Below are 23,847 nucleotides of genomic sequence, written 5' to 3' on the forward strand. Positions count from 1 at the left end.
CAAGAAGTGCTCAGGTTGTAACTCCTGACTGTTTTAATACCTAACAACCCTTGGAATTTCAGACTCAAGCCAAAATATTTCTGGCCTATGCCAGAAGACTTATGTTCTTGATTATAACTAGACAGCCCCATGGTTTCCTAAACTTTTCAGACCCACAGCTAATTAGAGATATCTGCAAGATCAAGAAGGTTGCATTTATGTATTGGAATTTTAACCCATATTAATGAAGCTAAGCAATGACACAGGTTGCCCTGAGAGGCTGCAGAATCTCCTTGGAGATCTTCAAAGGCTTCTCAGCATGGGCCTGGGCACCTTGCTCTTGTGGCCCTGCTGGAGCTGGAGCACGGGTGGCACCAGCTGGACCCAGAGGTCACTTCCAGTTTCAGCAATTCAGCCTTTTTAAACTCAGATTTCTGACTGTGCTCTGCAAGTTTAAAAGCAAACTTCTGTTTTCAGGATATCTGTTATTTTTGCTCTAATTACATTTAAAACAAACAAAAAATAACCAACTGTTTGAGCATGGATACAGCTATCAACAAAAACAATCCTGTCACAGCATCTGTGACAGGACATGGCTGTATCAAAAGAATCACACTTCCAATTGACTGTAGTACTAACAGCATTCATCAAGAAGAAACCTCTGAGCAACCTGAAGATGATACTACTGTTTATTACACTTGGCTCATACATATTTAAAAGGGTTCTCTGTGAGGGATGTAGTGCTAACATGCTCTACATCCCCCAGCAGAGAAGCCAGATTTTATCAGCAAAGTACTCTTTCACCCCCATAATTCAAAGCAGCTCTTGGAAGGAAGATCTGTGGTGGCAAAGGGCCTGGATTCTAAATACCAGATTCCTTCTTAGTGTTCAACCCTGGAAGAAGCTCCCATCAGATACCGTTCCCCACAGTGCTGACACAGGCCAGGGCTACCGGCCGTCCTTAACACATCTTTGATTTGTGCCTAGAATTTGCCATAGCTCTTAGTTACCTGAAGATCACATGTGGTGTAACAGAGACTTCTTAAAGGTAGTTTCAGCACACACCTCTATCTTTTAAAGATTCTCTCGCTGCCAGAAGTGCTTAGCATTATTTAGCATGCACAGGGACTTTCTATATGCAATTCTCAGCATTCTATACTGGCAGAGCACTATCACTGCCATGTTCAAAATGGGAAACCAAAGTGTAACAGAAGGAAAAAACAAGATTTGCTCAGTATCAGAGGAAAGATGGCAGCAGAACTCATGGCTGGGGTCCCTCAGGACCTGATCCTGAAGCACGAGTCAGCAAAGGAATCCCAAGCTGCTGTTCTGACAGCAAGTAGTATCTGAAGGCACTTCTCTAGAGCTCCCACAGGACCTGAACACAGTCTGGGATCAGCACCAGGAACAATATACAGAGGGAGGGGAAAAAATAACCAAACAACTTTTCCTGCATCTCTTGTATTTCTCTATTTTTTCCTAGAACAGATTTTTGGTGTGAAGAAAAAAAAAAGATTTTTGTGTTGAAGAAAACAAAATAGTATGTGACAGAAGTCAGGCAAAGTCTGACAAAACCATTCATTTCTGCAGGTATTTTTTGATTTTGTGAATGCATCTTAAACGCTGTAACAGGCTGCCTGTATCAGAATCACACTGCTTTTGGCTTTCGGTAGTTCAAAGATATGGACTGACCAAAATTAATACTGAAAACAAAATCTCCAGGAGGCATAAAAGGCATTTCTGAAGTTGGACATTTACATGTTATTACTACAGTAAATGCGGTTGCTGCATCTTACATAGAAGCGACACAACACAAGTGGGCACGAGAAAAGAAAATAAAAGTGCATCTGATTTGGGATTAACTTACACATACAGCAGAAACTGGACAGTAGCTGATATGGAGACAAATTCCAGAAAAAGCAAAGACCTGTTGCTCATAACTACCTGAAAGTGTGTGATGGTGAAATGCGAGACCTGGGGATGGTGATGAAAGAAACAATTCTACAGAAATGGAAAAGAACATCAAGCATTGATTCTCACTTGGTTTGTTTTTTAATCTGTTGTTTCAGAAGGGTCAGGATGTTAGGTTTAAAAGCAAGAAGATACGGAAGGCTACACTGCAGTATTTTTCATTTCAGATCACAAACAGGAGCTGTGACCGCTCGTGTTCTGCAGTCATTTGCATGGTAACAGATACTGCTGTTTCTCAGAGATGAGACACAACTTTTGTTGAGGGGGAAAATGTATATACGCATTTTCTCTTTATCACATATGATAGAAACCTTTAAGGGAAGAACAAACTGTTTTTCCCTTGAGTCAAAGTCAGAGTCATTTGAGAAATCAAATGACTATGTTCCTCTGGTTGCTGTGCAACTTGTGAGCATCTTAAAAGTGCCTCCTCTCTGCCTAATAGCTCATTTATAAAATCTGATTTCCAAATTGCATCTGATGTTAGTTCTTCAGATGGAGAGAAATTCACACATCATGAAAGCACAGCTTTAAAGATCAGGTTGGCATAAGGCAGCGGAAATGGAAAAAGCCATTACATTTTCCAATCAAGCCCATATCAACATCACTAAAAATGGCCTGGGGGAAATTTAAGCACAACACACTCAAAAAAGCCCTCCTAATGTCATAAACCACCAAATGTTGCCATTATTAAAGATAAGTCTAAGCACTTACCACTGCAGGATTTCACTAACTCATCTTAGTAAAACTCATTAATCACAGTGTTAAAATTAGTAAATACTACAGCTTAGCTTCCACATGGCACAAAGACTACAGCTGGCTGAAATGCAGTGTTTTCAACCTGCAGAAACACTGCAATTATCTGGCTACTTCCCTGCATACTACGGCAAATGTCAGTCTCATCTTTGTTTCTAGGTGTTGTTACCAGAACCCGTTGGCTAAACCACTGAATGCTCAGCTCCTTAAAGACTGTCCAGCACTAGTGAGGCTATAGCAATACACATAACATTCAAAACAGGGAAAAGCTCATCTCTAGCCTTTTTTAGGTGTGAAATGGCCTGAAATAGTAATAGAATTGTGGGACTTTTGTTTTCATTTATAATTTAAAATTTATTTACAAAGTTTAGGAAACAATCTTATTTTTATTTTGCAAATAGGCGAAACTGAGATCTGGAAAAGCAAGCTGACTTTTCCAGTATCACTTATTTGAAGGCCTTTCCTGAATATAAGTTCTGTCTCAATGTAAGTATGGTCCCAAAAGCGTTTTTCATCTTTTTTTTCAAAGCCTTTTCTTTTTGCTGTAGGTAGAAATACTGCATATCACAGTCTTTTATCATTTCACATGAACATACCATATGTGACAGGATTTGATATCAGTTAAAGTTTCTGCACAGTGAAAAGGGAAGATCTTGACCGTTTAAGACAAATTACACATTGTCCCAGTTTTGTAGGTGGTCCACAATCAGTGGCAGATGTTCTGTACCAGGTGCTCTGTTTGAGAAGACGAGTATGAGTTGTATTTCTGTATTTCTTCAGCAGCTAACAGGCAGGGCTCCTTCTCATTATCTGACAAGAAGAACCTGTCCTTAGCTGAAGATGCAGTCATTCAATGAGCAATAAGATGCAATTCAGAGTACCTTCCTTGTGAGGACAACGCTGTTCTGTGGGCAAGACGCTTCGTCTAGCCTCTGAAAATGGAGATAAATTACTCCATCTTTTGAAGAAGTGAGATCAGCAACTTCACTCATGATTGGGAAACTACTGAGGGCAGAAACTACTGCAGTATGAAGTCTTCTGTGTTCTTTCCTTTCCCTTTTTCCTTTCAGTCCTGCCAGGCAGTAACATTTGGCTTGCATCTGGATTGTGCAATTAGAGAATTTCATTCTCAATGTTCATTATACTCATTGTCACCTGATTCTCTACCAAGGGGAATGTTTTTAAGGGAAAACAGCAGCTGCTGGATGGAGTATCTTTTTCTTAATATCTAATCTTAACTGATGTTTTTATGTCACCTATATTTTATTTCTTGGGAATTAAATGCTTTCTGCAAGCTGTGCCATTAATATAAATATCAAACACAGAAATTATATTCCACCCCCCCTCCCCTTATCTATGGGGAAATCCCTTATCTCTCACAGTCAGAAGTAATTTAGGATCAGACACAGATGGGCTGAGATGTGAATGCCTCGGGGAGCATCTGAAATAGCTCCCTGATAGACATCACAGGGGCTGAGCACAGTATCTCTCTGCGTTTATTCTGATTATCGTGACGGCTGCCAACAGGCTCTTCTGTTTGGAGTTTGCTGGAGTTCTTTTCTGTACTCTTGCTGCAGACAGCGATAGTGAATGCTCTTCATAGATGAATAAGCACTAATTTGTAACTGCAGAGCCCTGCATTAATAAGCAGGACCGAGTTCTTCTGTTAGTCAGCTACATCAGCTCCCAGTGAGGTTAACACTGAGAGCCAAATGTGGCAGGAGAGCCATAAAATTAACTTTGGTCTCCCTGTCAGACACTTATATTGATAAGTTAGACTTCACCAATAGTGCTATACCCCACAGCAACTACCCAAAACACAGCAGCTGGATGCAACACTTTTTGAAGTGTTAGCTGCATTTGGGGTTATTGCTATTTTATATACTGTAAGTTACTTATTTTATTATAAACATTATATTGCACTACATTAAATTACACGTTATTACGGTATTATGTTATGACTATATTCCATAGTAATTATCCAAAACATGGCAGCTGCATAGCTGCACGGTTCCTGTGTTTGAGGGTATTATTATTTGCGCTGTCCTTTACAATTAAAGTTATTCTGGCTTTGAAAAGGCAGACTGTCACACAAACTGAGCTGGATTTTGCAGTCTGCGTGACAGTTGGGTAAATGCAGCGTCTGATGTAGTGGCATTAAGTATATATTTTAGCTAATTCTGTAAGAAATGTAGGATTCCTGTGAATCTAATTATATCATGAAAAAGATAAATGCCATTGCCATTCTCCACTCACTACACATCCTGCCAAGTGCCTTATGCTCTCTCCCTGGGGCAGTCATCAGGGTGAAGATGTCTCTGAGGACACACACAGCCCCAGTTCAGGTGAGCAGATGAGGCCAGGCTGTGCAGCAGGACTGTGCCCCTCTTAGCCCATACTGACACAGCTCTGGGGAGCATATCGTTCTCCTTCGCTTCCAAATCCTCCAGAAGAGCCTGCACGAGTAGCACGATGCATTTCCATGCAACAGAAAAACTATTCTGCCTCCATTTTCTAACCAAGGAGAAGAAAGGAAACGTGATTGTTGTATCAGTGTGAAATTCCAGCGGCAAAACTCAAAAGAGTTACATTTCTAAATTAGCTCAAAAGCAGAAGAGAGAAACTATCTGTGGCCTCATTTGAAGCCTGCTGCTGAACGCGAGCCCTGTGAGATCTGATATTCTACATAAGAAATTCCAGCCCCTCCAGTGTGCAGCGCTGCGAACAGTGAGATGAATAAGAAAATACTCTTTCTTAGCACTTTTTTTTTAAAGTTCAACCTTGTTAATGACTGCAAAGTTATTTACATTCTGCTGCTAAAGCATGAACTGCAGAGGGTAAACACCTAATGGTTGTTCATCCCGTTAATTAAGTACTTTCTGCAACAGAGAAAAACGCAAAAAATGAAACAAAGAAGCCTGGAGGGGAAGCTGGGTAACTCAGCCATAGCTACAGACTGTAGTTCAACATTCTCCATCAGGCACTTCCAAGAGATCATATTTTTCTGTGTGTTTTTTTAAATTTTTTTTCCGCTCAGGAAATTACAGGATGAATATCCTATGAAAACACAGCTGCTATTCACATGTATGTTACTTCAAACAGTGAAGCACTGATGCAAATCCAGTCATTTCTGTCATTAGAAGATCACTAGCTCAGCTGGAAGAGTCCTTCAGGAAAACCTGGTGCTACCCAAATCACTCAATCCCTCTGCTGGTGGATAAAACAAACTCCAGATCCTCCACAGATGAACATATGGCCTTAAATTATACAGAATTTTGTTTAATCTGTTCTTAGAATATTTTAAGTGACGATGACACATGAATCTTAACTAAAGGTCTCTCATTCATAACATGTCTTGATGGTAGCAGATATGAACTGAGTTCAAGCTGTAGCAGCTAGTAAGTCCCCTGTGATGTGAATGCTAGCAAAAGGTAAGACTGCACAAGTGCCAAAAACCTGCTACCATTCCATCAAGATTCATAGTTTTCATGAATTTATGTTGGATTGGTTTAAACATTTAAAGAGAAGAGGTCCTGTATATTCTAAGACGAAGGTAAGACCCAGTAAATCCTGGGTGCCCACACACAGAAGAAGCAATTAACAAAATATTTAAGTTTGACATTAAATTCATCTCTTCTCAGAGCGTTTAAATGTGTGTTTAGCTATAGATTTGTATTTATGGCTTCTGTCAGCAGGATTTAAGTGCAGGTGTAAATCCAGCCTTGAATAAAGGCGAACTGCTGAACAGTGCTTCTGGAGACAAGCTGTTACCAGCAACCTCAGAACAGCTCTTCTGGGTCAAAGCCTGAGCACAAGCCCAAACAAAAGCACAGAGCTTTCTAGCAGGAAAAGAAAAAAAATCAGTATGTATTTTAGCAGATAGCAGAATGCAGCTGATAAATAAATTCACGTAGAATTATCCCAGCAAATATTTCAGAGTAGAGTTGTGTTGCAAAGGTTAAGCAGGCACAATTCAGATTCCAAAGACAGTATGCTACAGTGTGCAACTAAGAGAGGGTCAGTTAATCCACAACACGCTAACTGCTCTCCCAGAGCCAAACAGACTCCTCATACAGGAGCACTGAAAAACCACTCAGGCTAAGAACTGCTTAGAGGCAAGTCTTGCAGACTTTCTTATGTCCTCTTGCAGGTAGCAAGTTACAGGTCTTGCAGATGAACACTGGGAGCTCTCGCAGGCTTTAGCTGAAGTGGAGAAGATACTGACTTTTAACTAAAGGGTTGAGTTTATTCTCCCTAGTGAATGTTAAACATTTATATTAAAAAAGTGATAAGTAAAGCGAACACAAGAATTTTAAAAGTCATTCACAAGTATTTTAAACACATGCCTACTTTACCCTATTAGTGTTAATAAAAACTTCTAAAAACATTTTCTATTTTTTTCCTTTCTAACCTGAGAAATGTCTGTGCTGAAACTATTTAACTTTGGTTTCCTTTTTCTTTCTACCTTACCTTCTTCTCCAATATCTAGGAGTGACCAGCATATTGAAAATACTTCTTGCACCCTTGGGAACCTCTGAAGTCTTGCTCTGTTTCTGAGTGATGCCACTGCTATGGGTTGAGGAATACATACTCTGTGCTCAAGGATGTTTACCAAGTGGCCAGGGTTTGTGAATAAAGAACAAGAATGCAAAAATGGCAATCTCAGCTTTTAACTGCTGTTTTGCAGAAGATCTCAGCTGGGGGGATTATGGTTGACCCCTCCATCCATCTCACTTTCCCTGGAGTGAAGAACTGTGGTGTAACCATGTCTCCAGTCACAGAACATCTGGATGATGATGGATCTGATGCATACATAAGAGGCATAAGGGGAGTGGGATCTCAGTTCTTTTGTTTGTGGACTTTCAAACCACTCTTCACTGAGAGACAGAAGTGAAGATGAAATTCATAGAAATCAGATAATTAATAATGTTCATTTCTATATACAAAAGGGAGACTATACAGAGTTTATTGTTCTGGGCTATCATTCAAAGTGAATATGAAATAATAAGATATACTTACTTGAAGACTGATGTAAAGCTGTTTCTGAAAGCCATTCTAAACTTTCAGACAAGGTACAACTGAGCACTTTGCTTACAAATACCAAGAATGTCACTTTTCCTTTCCAGTTTCTGTTGTCTATAGAAAGCCAATAAATCACACCCTGTACTTTAACTTTTGGCTTCTCGGGCCTCTTCTCTTGCTAGCAAGAAGACTGATGGGATACATGAAGCTAAGGGAAATGACAAACACAATAAGTCACTCTTGAATGCTCTTAAAACAGTGACAATCCCTTTAGCTTTCAACATACTTCCTGTCTTTGTCCAAGAGATCATTTAAGTCAGAGGCACAAGGCACCAAAAATGACTTCAAGAATGATCCAGGCATTTATTGCCTGATTCACATTACACTAATTCAAAGAGTCCTTGTCCTTGACTGACATAACAGTCTTATGTTGTTTTTTAAAATCTCTGCATGACAAGATTAGTCAGAGATGATTTTGCTGTCAAAAGAGAGTCTTCTGCAGTTCTGTTCTGTGACAGCTGCAATATGCGCCTAACCTTCATCAAGTTAGAACATTTTGGTGTTACGTGAATAATATATCAAATAATACTGTTTCTTCAAATAAACATTCAAGTCCACTTTGTCAAACTGATGAACCATCAGACCTCTGAATATTTATTCTCCTTCTTTCAAGTCTGGCAAGAAGTCACACTTAAGCACTACTTCTTCTCATTTTTGTAACACAATGCAGCTGTATGGTTAATTTCCATGCTAATTTCCAAAACTGAATAAATAAATCTGACGACACAGCCCATATAGCAGTGGCTCCTGGATACATACAGAAAAATCTCATCTTAAGGGTGCAAATGCAGATAGGTCTCCCCATCATTCACTTCAAAGTCCTCCTCTTGAGACTGTTAATAGCAGCTCTGTTAGTACCCCATACATGGAAGATGTTGCAATGCGGTCAAGAGTTTGATTGGACTGAGCCTGAGAAAAAACAGCTTCCTTTAGCAAAGGCCACTGTTCACACATCAGATGGCAACTTAGCTGCGCACAATAATGAATGAATGCTGATGGAAAATGGAAGGCGACAGATGAGCATTGAGTGCTCCAGAAATCCCTAAACCTATGCTCAGGTTTATGGCATAGGATAGAGCTGGAAACAGCATAGCTGCACCATCCTCAACATTCCCTCTGAAGGATACAGCTCTTTCAGGTCATGAGAAAAGGAAAAAGCTTCCACAAGGAGCAGCTTTGCCTGCCCCATCTAGTCCTAATAAAGATCTTTTCATGATGTTGTATGATTTCATTCTACAAAATTGGAAGTGCAAGCCTTTTTATTAATCTCTTCTGAGTTCTGCAAGCTCACTGAAGAGCTCTCTTTTTATTGTGCTCTTAAAGAATGTAATAAAAATATTCAGCCCTGTATCATACTGCCAGTCAGTGTGGCAAGAAAACAGACAATGCCATGGGAGAGCAACTCAGCGCTGGCTGCAAGCAAAGACTGGATCTTGACTATCCGTCAGGATACCTGAATGGCTTTCAAAACAGGTAAACAAGGTGCAGTAAACGAGTTTTGATTTTCATGGCCCTTGCACGGCGTTTTTCACGCATCTGTGATATTTTTAAAAGCTCCTGTTACACACTAACTGAAGTGCCCTTAGAAATTCACCAGGTTTATGCACAGTCCCAGGAGAATGATGCTGTGCTTCTAACTGCAGCTACACAGCTGAAAGTCAAGACACAGCTAAAAAATATGTGGCATGGCAGGAATGATTATTCACTCCAGTACTGTCTCTCAGGAGGTACTCGGCTATGTAAATGACTTCGAAAAACGAACTAGAACTTCTGAAGCTCCATCCTGAAGAGAAAACAGCAAAGAGCACTGTTTCTGAATTAGAAAAGCAAACAATTCCATCTCTTTTCTGTACTTAGAGTACAGTCAGTAAAAGAGACCAAGGTAACAGTTTCTGAGAGGGAATTTCATGCAGTCCTTTGATGTAATGCAGTGAAAGTGCTAAGCAAAATGGTCTCAGATAAAATACATTTTTTCTGAGTGCTTTGTGTTGTGCAAGTTTCTTACAGATATATCAATTGAACCAACTACTAGTACTGGAAAAATAGAAAGTATTAAAACCCCACTACTGTGATGTTTTGAAGATGTGATTGACCTGTGATGGAGATCAGGAAAGTCGAAATATGGTGAATACATATTGGTGCTATCGTGGTTATCAGATTGTTATATACACTTCATGCAACTTTAAATTACACCTCAAGAAGTAATCTGCTATTTTAGACTTGATTAGTTGCTGTACTATGGTTGCTTTACAGTACTTTGGCAATCTAAAATACATTAAAGGACACAGAAATTATATCTGCATTCAGCCTGTTTCTATTATTTAATACAGTGACAGCACACTGTAATACAACTGTGCTTTAAATGACTATCAAGATCTTAAGACATGACTTTCCTCATCTTTTCTTAGAAATCCAAACAAATTAACAAATGCAGAGCTAACGTGGTGCCAGAACAACATAGTGAACATTGATCCCCAACAGCTGAGCTGTGCCTTTTTGTGTTAAGCTTTCAGCACCTTTTTTTCTTCCAAAATTAGTCATGAGTACAAGAATTTCAAGCTGGGGAATGTAAGGATGGAGCACAGTCCTGCCAAAAAGGACTTGGGTGAACTGGTGGGTGGCAAACTGGCCGTGAGCCAGCAATGTGCTCTCAGCACAGAAAGCCAACCATAACCTAGGCTGCATCAAAAGCAGCAAGGCCAGAAGGGCGAGGGAGGTGACCTGCCCCTCTGCTCTGCACTGTGAGAGCTCACCTGGAGTGCTGCATCCAGATGGGGAGTTGTCAGTACTCAGGAGAGACGTGGAGCTGTTGGAGTGCATCCAGAGGATGGCCACAAAAGTGATCCCATGGATGGAAAACCTCCCTGCGAGAGCAGGCTGAGAGCTGGGGCTGTGCGGCATGGAGAAGGGAAGGCTCTGGGAAACCTGAGAGGGGCTTTCCAATGTCTAAAGGGAGGCTCTAAGAAAGAAGGGGACAGACTCTTTAGTAGGGTCTGTCGTGATAGGAAAAGGAGAAATGGTTTCAAACTAAAAGAGGAGAGATTTAGTCTGGATGTAAGAAAGAAGTTTTTTACAATAAAGGTGGTGAGGCAGTGGCACAGTTTGCCCAGGGAGTTGGTGGAAGCCCTGTTACCAGAGACACTGAAGATAACATTGGACCAGGCTCTGAGCAACCTGACTGAGCTGTAGATGTCCCTGTTCATTGCAGACGAGTTGGACTAAATGATCATTAAGGATCTCTTCCAACTCAAACGATTCTATGAAGATAAATCCCTTATACTACAGAACATTTATAGGAAAGCCTACTTTTCTCTTAGTACAAGAATTCATATGATCTCATGAAGATTATTTCTTCCAAAAGTGGAACTGAAGAAGTCTGGTTTTCACTGCCTGCCTGGGGGGATGCTTACATGGCAGTAGTACTTACCTGGATGGAGCCTTTGCAATGAAGCCAGTGTTAAAAGTACTGAACCAATGCAGTTTCCCTCACCAACCAGCCCTTGATCAGTCTTCTGTGAAGACTGAGGTGCTCGTGCCAGATTAAGATATGAAGTTTCATGTACCCTGAACATGCTCATTGGATTCCAACCAGGGAACAGGGAGCTGTATTGATGGCAGGGGAGACTGCTAATTACTTGCTAAAATTAACATACAAGAGCAGATTTTTCTCCAATAGTTAGGTGCCAAAACATGCAGATAATTTAACAGTGGAATTTCAAACTGCATCAGCAAGATAAGCATCTAATCTCCAACAGGTTTTAAGCACTTAGCCAGATTATTCTGTTTAAAATCTGATCTCCTACTAACCTGCATATTTAGCAACTAACTAGCTTTGAAAACCTTTCCACCAAGGATTCCGTTTGGAGCAAGAACTATCAATAGGTGTCTAGGTTTTCCCATCAAGACTTTTTTTCTGTCCTGTATTTTCACTTGCTCGAGATCATCAACCTGCACCAGGACTTTGAAGGCTGCTATTTTTCTGTATCTGGAGCAAAACTGGCACCTACTTTTCAGTATCAATGTGCAAAGGAAACAAAAAAAGGCACAGTAGTTTCAGCTCAAATGACCTGGAGAGAAAAACACTGAATAATGTCTGGTGAAAAGTACTCTGAATTCCCAGTCTACTGATGCTGATACAAAGCAAGAGTAAGTCAGAGTGTACTCTCTACTCCAAAATGTACAGTATAGCACCTCCATCCAAAGGCAATGATCTGTTTACCAACGCCCTTTAAAAACAGCTTCACTACAGAAAATCTAGAAGTTGAACATACCTGCTTGATTAAGCTGAAATTGAATAGATTTGTATTTTGTGGGATTTTTTGACATTTATTTCACTCAAAAAGAAAAAGCTGCAGAAAATTTTCTCTTGCAATTCATCTAAAATCAATGTGAGATCACACATTCCTTATGTTGAATATAAAGAACTGCCAACTGCGGTAACAATTTACAGTCCCAGAAAATAACTCACATTCACTCTGGATTTTCATCTATTGCTATTGGAGATTTGACTTGTAAGGTTGTCAATGCTAAGATATAAAATAATTCTGCGGAACAAGATGATCTTCTACAAAGTTTCTGCAGAACTGCCTTTCATTAAACCAATCTTGTTTCCATTTCCTACCTTGTCCCTCACAAAAATTCTCTTAGTCTGATACTTTTCAGTCATGATTAAAAGGCATTTCTCAGTGTCTCCCCACTAAATATTTGTACTCTTTTTTTTTTTTTTTTTTTCAGAAGCTGGCAGTGACATTCGTGTCTTGCTTGGTCTTTTGTATTGGACCAATTAAGACTATGAGGAAACTACTGCAAGATTTTGTTGCATAAAAACATAATGCTTCAGGCTGCATAAAACGCTTGTGAATAAGCAGATAGGATGAGTGGTTCAGCAGTGCTGGTTCCCTAAGCACCTTCATTCTGTCCCTGCCCTGGTAATAGCATTAGCTGGCAACACAGTTTGTGCTCATTTGCTATCATTCATGTGCTGGAATTGTCATGAATATCCCACAAAACATGGAACTTGTCCATATGTTTGGAATTCAGTCAAGTATATCCACCCCCATCTCCCTGAAAATAAAATAAAAGGATGAATACTGTCAAGCAAGCAAGCTTATATTAAGAGTATGTTACATGACAATAAAAGAACCTCATGACTGTTCAGCACTACATCTCAAATACAATGAACCTCTTCCAACTTATGATATCTTAATATGAACACAAGACGAGGGGAAGTCACAAATTTGTGCTTGGTGTCAATAGTGAGCCAGAACTCTGACACAATACCAAACTGTGCAGTGCTGGAGGTGTCCTGCTGCTGAAGGGCACACATGAGGGTTATGTCTGTGGCTACCTGGACAGTAAAAAAGAAGCAGTTTCCTGACCTTTTTAGATTCAAGGAATATCTGAACTGATATACTACATTACAATTCTCCAGACTAATTCTTCACTACTTGTTTGTGTCCCTAATGCACTTATGGTGTTACCTAGAACTGTCAGCTGGCATTAAAAGCAGAAATTGACATGAAGAGCAGTACGGCCAGTGATACTATACTGAAATAGACCAGCAAGAGCAGTAAGTGACCACATGTTACATTGTAGAAAGCCTGAGGCTTCACCTCCAGTTTGCTGCAGCAAGAGGCTGGCACTCAAGAGGCAAAACCAACACAAGGGAAGAAAGGAAAATCTGCATCTTTCACTCCTTGACTGTTTTACCTCAGGTGACAAGAGCAGCCTTTCTGGGAGGCGGAATGTATCTTATCAGACTGTTCCCATCTGGGTCAATGTATAAAAAAACAAACCCTCAAATACAGGGAAAACAGTGCGAAGAATAATGTGCAAGCTTTTCCACCATTCCTGTCACCCTCCAGACACAGAAAAATGTAATAGACATTGAAATTCACTTCCTCAACCAAGCAAACCAATTCCTCTTTCAGATAACCTACGAACATTACTGGCCAATAGCAATATATCATCTATTAAACTCTGTCCAGGTTTGGAAAGAGAAAGAAATTCCAGAGCCAACTAATGAAACTGTGTCAGCATTCTCTCTGGGTTCATAGCCTTTATTGAATCAACTTGTAAATCTCTAGATCTGCAGGGCTTTTGAAAGGCTCAGTGCCCTTTACCCATTTTATATCTTTCCTTTCTGGTAATGAGGGCAGAAGTCTGACTTGGGAAGTGATCCTAGGACCCTGGAGACACAGATGAATCAAGAAGCAAGAACCTACCTGATATGCTTCAGGTGTAAAGTATTTGCATGTTTGAGATCTACTTCCTAGCATCACACAAGCATTTTCAACTAAAAAAACACCTCTGTTAATGTGGGAACCTGAGACACTGAGCACTGCTTTTCTTGCACTGCTGTAGCCCTTACAGGTTAGTGCTGAATGGGTGCTAGGAAGTGTGTGGTGGCTGGAGGAAGTGAAGAGTGTACTATATTTTCTGAAGTCAATAACTCTATTACAAACCCTTCTAGTCTTTGGGTCCTGTCTAAAGGGAGCAGTTACTGGGAAAAGCTTTCAGAGCAAACAAACCCGTAAACTGACAGTTGTTCTTTGTGGGGCTGGGTTGCAATGAAAATGGATTAAAGTATCTTTGAAACAGAAAATGCCAGTGCCATCGAAACCATAACTTCCTGCAGCAAGTTCCACTCCTGCTGTCAGATTCCAGTCCTGCTAGCAGATTCTCACTGTCACAGCAGTGCACCAAACCTCTGGGCTGCGACTAACCCATGTGCACATGGTTCTCCACTTGATCCAAATACACTCCTACTGGTTCCCATCTAGCAACCATGTCTTTCCTAAACAAACCTATGGAGACCTGGAAAAGGAATCATTCCATCAGATATGTACAGCCCTCACTAACCTTTGCATTCAGATGGCTCTTACCTCTTTCTGGTGGTACTTTATTGCTACCTTTAGTTTTGCCAAATCATGACATTTTTGGGGGTCCAGCTCTTCACTTTGATCATCTCTGTGATTGAGAATAATCTCTAATTCTCGGGAACTCCGTGCTTGATCCAAAAGGTCCTTAGCAAATCGCTTGCATTGCTGAGAAAGCTCTTCATATTCAGCCTTGAACTCATTTTCCACTTTGCTGAGCTCTTTCAGCTCCCAGCCCAGTCGAAACGCTGTCAAGATGGGGTCCTCACTTGATAAGGCAATCAATGAGGGGCTGGCTAAGGCTTTGTAGATGTTCAGCCTTGACCTGGAATGCCTCAGGCTGTCCACCTCCGAACTGGAGACACACTCCACACAATTGCATCTGATCTGATGTGGGCGTGGAATAGTTACCCGTCTTTGGACAAGCAGTTTGATGATTTCATAGTTGTTGGTGTGAGCCGCCAGCATTATTGGTGTGATATCTGGAGTGAATTCTGAAAACTGTGTGTCCATCATCAAGGTCGGAACCTATATAAAGGGAAAAACCATGGTCATATTTCATTCGGGACAGCAGAAAAGTGATGTTCCTCCTTCATACTGATATACTTTTAAAGTGATCCCATAATAATACAAAGTTTTTATAACAACCTATGTGCCTTAAATCCTTGTGTTCATGTGTATGCATACAATTCTATTCTGGCAAAATCATCTTGCCTCAAATCTTGACTCTCTGCCCCCAGAACAGGATTAGATTGGTGTAAAAGTAAGTCACAATCCCATTGAATGCTTTATATGTGAACTCAGTCTGAAATTGCTACTGGTTCATATACCAAAAGGAGAACTTTCATAGGAGAAAGGAAGACAAAGGCACAAGTAATTACACAGGAAGAAAAGCCTAGAAACACTGCATACATTCCCATAACTATCATTATTTCCATCATATACATGCATTAGCAGACCAGGAACCTACTGGCAACAGGCACTATACAAACCAAACTGAACTCTGGTCCAGAGTTGAGCAAAGCTCTTCCTCACCTTTTCCCTACTATTTTTATTTGAAGTTACTTTTCAGTGGAAGGATACATTACATAACTGCCCTCAGAATAGATTTGTTTTTATTTTAATGGGTTTGAAAAAAAATTTAAATGTAAAATTAATGAGCCATAGTCCACTACAAATAAGACACTCCAGGGTGTGCATTATTCAGCTACCGTTACACTTCTCAAAAGATGAGCTTAATGCATACCCTGTTGTGTCTTATTACTATATGCAGAGTGCAAAATTAGACCAAATGCTCTTACATCCCAAGCACACAGTGTGTTTCCATTTGCAGCACAGGCAGCTCTCTTTGTTGTGTGTTAATCATTACTCAGGCATACTGTACTTCATGTGCCCACCACTCCTGCCCCGGCAGCTGGCATCCTGCTGCTCAGGGGGTGATTGCTGGTTTTGGTGAACAGTAGGTCTGCTTCCCCTTGCAAATGTCAAAGGCATTTCATAGAAACAACTGTCAAAGAGTTCTAATGACAGGAAACATTACTCAGTCCGTAAAAAAACAAGAGTAAAGTAACGACAATTAGCATGTAGCAAGCAGCTAGCAATCTTTCTGTGGGCTAGATGTAAGACAGGTTGTGAGACAGTGAACCTCTGACCACTGAAACTGATTTCCCTAGGAGTGAATTGCCTGTGTAGCACTAAAATGCTGAGGACTCCTGGGCAGGCGCTGATTAATAACGCTCTACATGCAGCAGGACTCAGCCTATTCACCATGCAATGCTTTCCCAAAGGCCAGCAGCACACTGAGGTATGGGGTCATTTACTGGAGCAGGGCACACTGGGAGCCTAGAGGCATTCCTGGAAATGCTATGAGTTTGCTACCCCAGGGGCAGCATATGAGGAGTTAAATCACACACAGGGGCAGTCATTGGTAACAAGGCTCTTCTCACAGAGGCAGTCGGAAGGGAATCTATAAATACAACTCATGGCAGGGAAAACAGAATTGTAGTGATGGTTTTCTGCAGGTCATGGAGGGCTTGGTGTCTCTGTGCAAGGTTGGATAATGGTATTTTAAGATCTGTGGTAACAAACTGCTGAAAGCAGCTCTCTTTGTAAGGTCTGTGACATTCTTTCTTTTCCTTTGCTTCGCTGGTTTAGGTAGTTTTTTAAATGTCAAGAGAAAGGTGCATGTTCCTCTTTTCTTTCTCTCTCTGAAGTGTTTTTAAGCCCTGCTGCTTACATAACTGCCTTTATCTTTCTTCTCCTCTTTCTCAGTCAGTTGCTGGCTGCTGCGTTCAGAGCCTCTGCCTCAAAGGGAAGAGCGCTTTCCCCATCTCTATCACCCCTATTACTGTCAAATTTAATCTTGTTTTCCTGTATGGAAATTACTGTACCCAGAGCTGTAAAAAGAATTTTCAGCTTTGTACAGATGAGGTATTCTTGTTGCTCAGTAAAGGGAAAAAGCCTTGTAGACAAGGTGATAATGTTACAGGTGGGGACAGGGCTACAGGGCTGAGTGTGTCTGCTACTGTCCTGCTCCTGAGGCTTCCTAAACCTGGATCCAGGGCTCTCAGAAGAGTTGTCTCAAGGCATGGGATCAGACTGGGGGTATCTGCCAACTGATCTCCCATCCCTTACTCTGGCTGCTATCACAAGCCCTACCCTCACGGTGAAGCTCTGCTTTGGTAGGAATGAGGCAGCCACTCAGTAAAAGATGTATTTGCCTGAGCAGCTTGCAGCACTTTAATTAAAAGGACAAGAAGGGCAATGGCAGTGCAGAGAAACAGGGGCTCTCTGGAGCCTGGAAACAGATCGGCCTAATGCTTCACATTACAGGAACTGAAGCTCACTGCTGATTATAGCAGAACAGCAAAACAAAGCAGCAGAACGCAGAGCAGGAACTGTGTAAGGGATGGCTGCTGTGGCCTCTTCCCTGTGTCTAGGTGACCCCAGGACCATGCACTAGCCAAAAACGACATGGCTCGCAGTGATCATTTTTGTTGTTGTCTTGCACAGCTCTTAGATAACTTGCATCTTAATGAACAAACTGTCATGTTTTAGAGATGGGGCTATGAAAGGAAAGCCTTTGCTCCTAAGGCTACTGTCACCGGAGGGGCAGCAGATTTTAAAACAAGATGTTGTAATTGCTGATGTTCCTCCTGCACTACTGACAGGTTGAGTTCATGTTTAGATCAGCTTTTTCTGTGTCTTGGGTTAAGTTAGAGTGATGGAAGCAGAAGAGGAATAAATTATTTTACCCTCAGAGGTCTCTGCTAAGCTTTCCCAAGGTTATTTTCATTAAGTGACCTGAATAACAAATTCTTTTCCATTAACCTCACCAGCTGACACAAGCTGTTAAGCTGAGTCCTTCAGAACCTTACTGTCACTGCTTGCATAGGAGCATGTGCCACCCCTGTAGTTTATCTTAGGAATGTTCACTCAAGAAATTGATGCCACTACTAACAACTAGCAATCAAATGCTTGGTACCTTCTTTCTTGGATTAATCCTCATAAATGTAGGCTGCTCAGCACTATACCACTGCTTCTCTGAACGATACCGCAGTGAGTGAAAAATCTCATTTAAAATGGAGGGGAGGGTGAAACAAGCTTAGTTCTGTAGAGGAGAAGAAGCTGGAGGATTACCTCACATAAAAGCACTGTTCAGTATGGCAGAGCTCTCCTCTGAGCAAAAAAAACAAAAGTTTTCTGCTAAATAGCATGCTGCTGGAAAGAAGCTCTGGATAGGAAAAGCAGGAATCACTGCTCAAGCTAGTAACTAGTATGGTGTAAAAGGGGAAGAAATATCAAAAAGAAGGAAAAAACAACAACAACAAAAAACAACAAACCAATCTGATACTGAAAAACTGAAGGCTGTGATTGGCCTTTTAACAGCTTTACTTTGGTCTAGATCTAGAGTAGTATGAGTGCCTCCAGAGCACAGCGTCTGGGTCAGAGTGGTGAGAAGCAATCCAGCTGAGGGGTTCTATGCTGCTCAGCAACGTGAACCAAAGCAACCTGAATGGAGGGGACAAAGAGATACCTCAGATGGAGGCAAAGTAAATATAATGTTTAAACACTGAAGAATTTCAAAGGGAGCTACGGTGCTTATACAGCATCATCCACTTCAGCAAATAAGGACAAGTAGGTGAAAAAAGCTGTTCAGGAGAGAAACTTGCCATCAGGTTAACAATATTCAGCTTTGATGAAGAAGCCTGGCTCTGTCTACTATTTGAGAATGACTTTCTGTTTGTCTTCAGCCTCTTTGTACTGACAGTCCTCCTAATTACAGCCTGGTAACCCTACTACCAAGTCTCCTCCATGTACAGGGCTCCACAGTGCTCACCCGGACTGCAGTGCTTAAAACTGCTGTTTCCCCAGGTAAAACCCTTAGTGCTCCAGGCCTGAACTGAACAGATCATGCAGCAAAGCCTAAGCACAAACCCCTTCACTCCCAGCTCTGTTCATCTGTCAGCAAGCTTCTTGGGTCAGAGGCTGCTTAAATACGCATCTTGTTTTGAGATGCACTGAAAATGTTCATTAGGAGTGCTACTACTTCTACTTGTTACAGATGGAGTTGACACATTCTCAGGCTATCTCAGTTCTGTAAACTAGCACCATACCTGGGCCACTGCAACAAACGGTGAGTATAACCATAACAAAATGTAAATATACTGGTCAACATTATTTTCAGCTAGGATAACCTTTTGATTGGGCTCTGATTATAGATGTTTCTCTAAGTGTCAAAACAGTGCTTTATTAAACAAAACAAAGTCAAACAACTTCATGGAAGATTTAAATGCAATGCAAGCAGAAACGGAAGCTTGGTTAGTTTTTTGAGCAAAGATTACCTATTTGCAGTTTATTTTTCTGTATGCAGCCCTATGGGGGAAGTGCATACACCATCCACGAGCATTGTAGCATTGTACGACAATTGCTGTCATTCTAGAAAGATTTTGTACTACGTCAATTCAGCATGAGGCTCAGTGGTCAGAAGGAGCTTTAGCAGTGACTATTTTGTTCAGAATCGCAGTCATGTGGCACTTTGAGACACAGCTCTATAAATAGAGAATGAGTGACAGTGTTGCTAGACTGCAGATCAGCCATGTTACCAGCAAAAGTGTTGTGGAAAAATGTCTGTTGTGGTGGTGCGACCATTCTCAGCTTGCTCCTTGCTTAAGCCCAGAAACAAACTATTTCACTGATAGAGCACCATGGGCAACTGTGGGGCTCAGGGGAAAATGCTGCACACTTCTAAAAACCCAGGCATCCATTTTAGGTGGTACAGTAATGTTGATTTCAATAACTGAATATCTTCATCAGGCATTCCTTGGGAGACATCTTTTATTACTGAGAATGATGGCAGTTTCTATATTTAAAAGGGTGTTGTCTTTTTTAGCTAAATAGCAATTCACTGAATATCATTTCATTAATGAAATATATTGAGCAGCACACACTGATAATGAAGTAATGTACTTTAAGGGGTTTTGTATTGGTTATGAGTAAGTTCTTATCTCTGGCATAAAGACTGCTTCATGCAGACATATTTTTGGACAAGCTCTGCTACCGTTGATGTATTTTGGCAATTTCAAAAAAGCTGTCCCAGGATGCCCAGTTGAAGAAAAGTGTCCTTTTGATCCGAAATGTGCTTAGTAACTTGTATGTACATTAAGTCAAATAGTCTCGGCACCTTGTAGCAAGCTAAACACTATGATAAGGTTACTAGATGAGGTATGTTAACATTAAAATATGTTTCACTGAATTTAAAATTACTAGACATAACACATTGTTACTGAAATAATGCAAAAAATTAGGCTTGTGATTCTTACATAACCAAACTTTCTTCATTGCAACCAATAAACAAATGCAAAATACATTAATCAGAAGTTTTAATTCAGCTTCTTGCTTTTGTGCTAAAAAAGCTGAGACAGACCCATGAGATTGGTTATCAGAGCTAAGCCAAAGCCCAGTGCATGTGACTGTGGCAGAGCTGCATCTGAGCCTGCGTTCAGCCATGCGTTCAGGGAATGCAGCGCAGCCAGAGATTGTCAAAAGATGTCACCACTCTTATGGCTCATGCTACATAATTTTCTCTTCTTCTGTGGATTAAAAAAGGAACCCAGAGAGAAGCCTTCAGAATGAAATGATTTTGCAAAAATGCATTTAAATGGCCTGAGGCAACTCATTCCTGCGAGTGCACTTTCTTCTCCAAAGCACTGCCCCTTTCTCATGCAAGTGGGGGAAACAAAATGAGGAGGTTGATGATTAAAACTAAGAGTGCAGCCAATGTAGTTTATTCTCCAGATCACAGAGATGCTTTAACAAGAGTCAGACGGTTTGTACTTGAATTTCTTGTATTTAAATTAAGATCTTGAGATCCAGATTCCTGTCTTTCTCTAATGAAGTGCTGAATCCAGTAGGAAGAGTAGCTGCGTCTTAAGACCCGATTTTGCTCTTGTTCAGAGGTGGTGTGCCATGAGCAACTGCACCCTCTTCTGGCTGTGACTTTTTTCAGCAGTTTAAGAGTGGTGGAGAACTTGACTGTTCATTATCCATTTTGTCACGTTATCTCTCATATGACCAACCATCAAATAAATCTTGGTTTTCTCATATGCTTTCATGGCTTGGGGCTTGCTGAATAACAATACTTGCCCAATTAAAACCAACAAGGTACAAAAATTCTGGAATATTACAAGTCTGGACCTTATTTAAGCTGCTATAGAAAACGTGGCATAACTGAAATGTTTGCTATGGATCTACCCCTGGCCTCACCAAAATGCAGGAATTCCTGGCCACTTGCTAATTTGTTTCCTGATATCCTGTGACACCAAGTTGGCTACAAATCTAGTATTGCTTCCAGGAGTAAACTGAATTCTCTCCTTACGTTCAGATAGGCAGACTGGATCGTATGCCTGAAGCAGTTTTTTCCCCATTTGAAACCATAAACCTGTTCACTCATTTTTCACTACTTTTCATTGCCATTTGAACAGTTGCTCTGTGGCAGGAGCTGCTGTTTTGTTGGGTTTTGTTTTGTGGGGTTGTTGGTTTTTTTTTTAAATAAAAAAGACCTTGACGATTTTTAATGTTGTTTTTATGCCTGGAAGTTAGTTTTGTTACAGAGCTTGCTTAATCCAGTCCTGGTAATTTCTCAACTACATTAAAGGCCTTGAATGTCACTGTCTCTTACAGACTTTAAAAAAAAAATTTATGTATAAATTCTCGCCTGACCTCAAACGTGCTTAAATACAGTCCAGAGTTAGCTCAAAATTTGCAGGCTCTGCTTTCAAAGTCTTCTCTGTTTTATTATGACCATCTTTCAAACATTTTCTAGATATTTTTCCTAAGAGGGAAGAGTTGTCCAACTTTTTAATTAATTTTATCTGATCTCTGTATTCTTCTTTTCTGACTTAGTGGTAACAAGGACAAGATGTGCTAGAATAGTCCAATAATCATGCCAGCTGTAGCCTTTCATATCATCTTTGTACATAAAATGTCACCATTTCACGTAATTTATTACTGTGTGGATGAGAGAGGTTTCAGGGAGTTTAGGTGAGGTAATATGTTGCTAACAGGGCTGGGAAATGGGGGTGGAGGGTTATGTTGCTACTGAATCATATAACTTTAAAAAATAATTTTAAAAAAATCAGATTTCATCGTAAGACAACATCACAAAGCAGAATGAGTGCATCTGGTGGCAGCCTGTGCTACGTGATGCTGCACAAAAGACATCTTGATGCTCACAAAGCAGGTGGCTGTTTCCCTCCATTTTGACTTTTAGGTCATGCTTTTTGGCTTCTGTTTTTTACTAACCAAGAAGACTGCTAATTCTGAAAAGCTCCCAGCATTTGTGCTAGCAAAGAAGTGACAACCTGGAGAGGTGGCATGGTCCCACACAAGACTGAAATCTGTGTGGTTGTGATCCTCCTGTACTACTACTTTGGCAGTGACAGCCTTTGTTACTCCTACTGCAAAGTAGATGAAAACACCAAGCAGATGATATACCCCTCCTGCTGTAGAGGCCAGCTCTAGCTTGTATGTCTGCCTTAAGAATCTCTAAGTGGAGCACACAGGTCCTCACTCCACAAGTGACGTACCAACAGTGCATGTGACTATGAGCCTCTTGCAGGCCTAGAGTGGTTCCCGTGTGCTTTTCCAAGGCAATGATGGAGCAGAGAACTCAGATGTGCTGAGTTCCCTCCATGTAACAACACAGGGTTGACCAGACAGAATACTTTTGTTCACAGTTGATACCTTTTTGATTTCCCCCACTCTCATTGCCACCAAAAGGCTCTGCTCATAACAGCCTGATCATCACTGCCATATCCCAGATCATCACAGGGATGAACAAGACATAAAGATGCTGTTCTAACTTGCACACACAAGCACAGCTACATTCAACAGCCTAATTGGGGTTAGGGGTCTCCTATAAACAGTTCTGCAGTTCTTGATAAATCCTAGACATCTGCTACAGGGGAACCTGTAATTTCAGTTCTATTTCCCCACACAAACCAGCTTCCCCCTGACAATGTGTTACCACTCTAGCAGCAGGCAGACTCCCCAGCACATTCAGGTCGGTGAAGTCTGGATAGTCATTTCAAATGCCCTTTCTGGGTGCCAGAAGTCATGCAGACCAGAGGCAAAAATGTGCTCTGTGACACTGAAGTACTGATGCAAGGGAGCAGCTAATGCCGTAATCAGGACCCAGGAGTAAAGGGTAGTGAGTAAACAAGATGCATTCTTGGATGCTAAGTGGGTAAACAATTTTTTTTTCCCCCAAAATTTAACACCTTAATCAGCATATCTATAGAGAGACCAAAGGCTTATGTAGCAATCCAAACAGGACTATTTTTCCCTACAAATACTTTGCTCCAGGCAGTCCATCCATACATTAATATCACTCCCAACTGAAAACACACACGTTAGTGCATAGAACACTCTCTACTTGCAGGATTTCAGACCATCAGTAGCCAGTTCATTGCGCTGCATTTCTGCTTTTATGAGCTGAAGCAGACAAAGTACTGAGATCACACCCATAAATGAATAAAGAAAACTGCCCGGGAAGCACCTCATATAAGAGCACTTCCCTGACTCTCCCAGCTGTCTATACACTAGATGACAAGTACAACATGGCTGTGTGTGCTGCGATGCAGTTCTTGGACTAACCCCAAAAGCCCCCCTAGGAGCTAATAAC

At 41.0% G+C, this 23,847-nt stretch overlaps 1 protein-coding gene across 2 annotated transcripts in view; it reads right to left on the minus strand.

Moving 5' to 3' along the window:
• TRPC5 (transient receptor potential cation channel subfamily C member 5) overlaps positions 1 to 23,847 on the minus strand; it is a 62,886-nt gene that overhangs the window by 31,363 nt on the left and 7,676 nt on the right. For both annotated transcript variants that reach the window (XM_052673258.1, XM_052673259.1), the window contains one exon: positions 14,670 to 15,191. In XM_052673258.1, coding sequence (XP_052529218.1) covers positions 14,670 to 15,191 — 522 coding nt within the window. The remainder of the gene's footprint in view (positions 1 to 14,669; positions 15,192 to 23,847) is intronic.

This window comes from Tympanuchus pallidicinctus, unplaced genomic scaffold (genome assembly GCF_026119805.1).
Source record: "Tympanuchus pallidicinctus isolate F22 unplaced genomic scaffold, pur_lepc_1.0 scaffold13, whole genome shotgun sequence".
NCBI classification, from domain to species: Eukaryota; Metazoa; Chordata; class Aves; order Galliformes; family Phasianidae; genus Tympanuchus; species Tympanuchus pallidicinctus.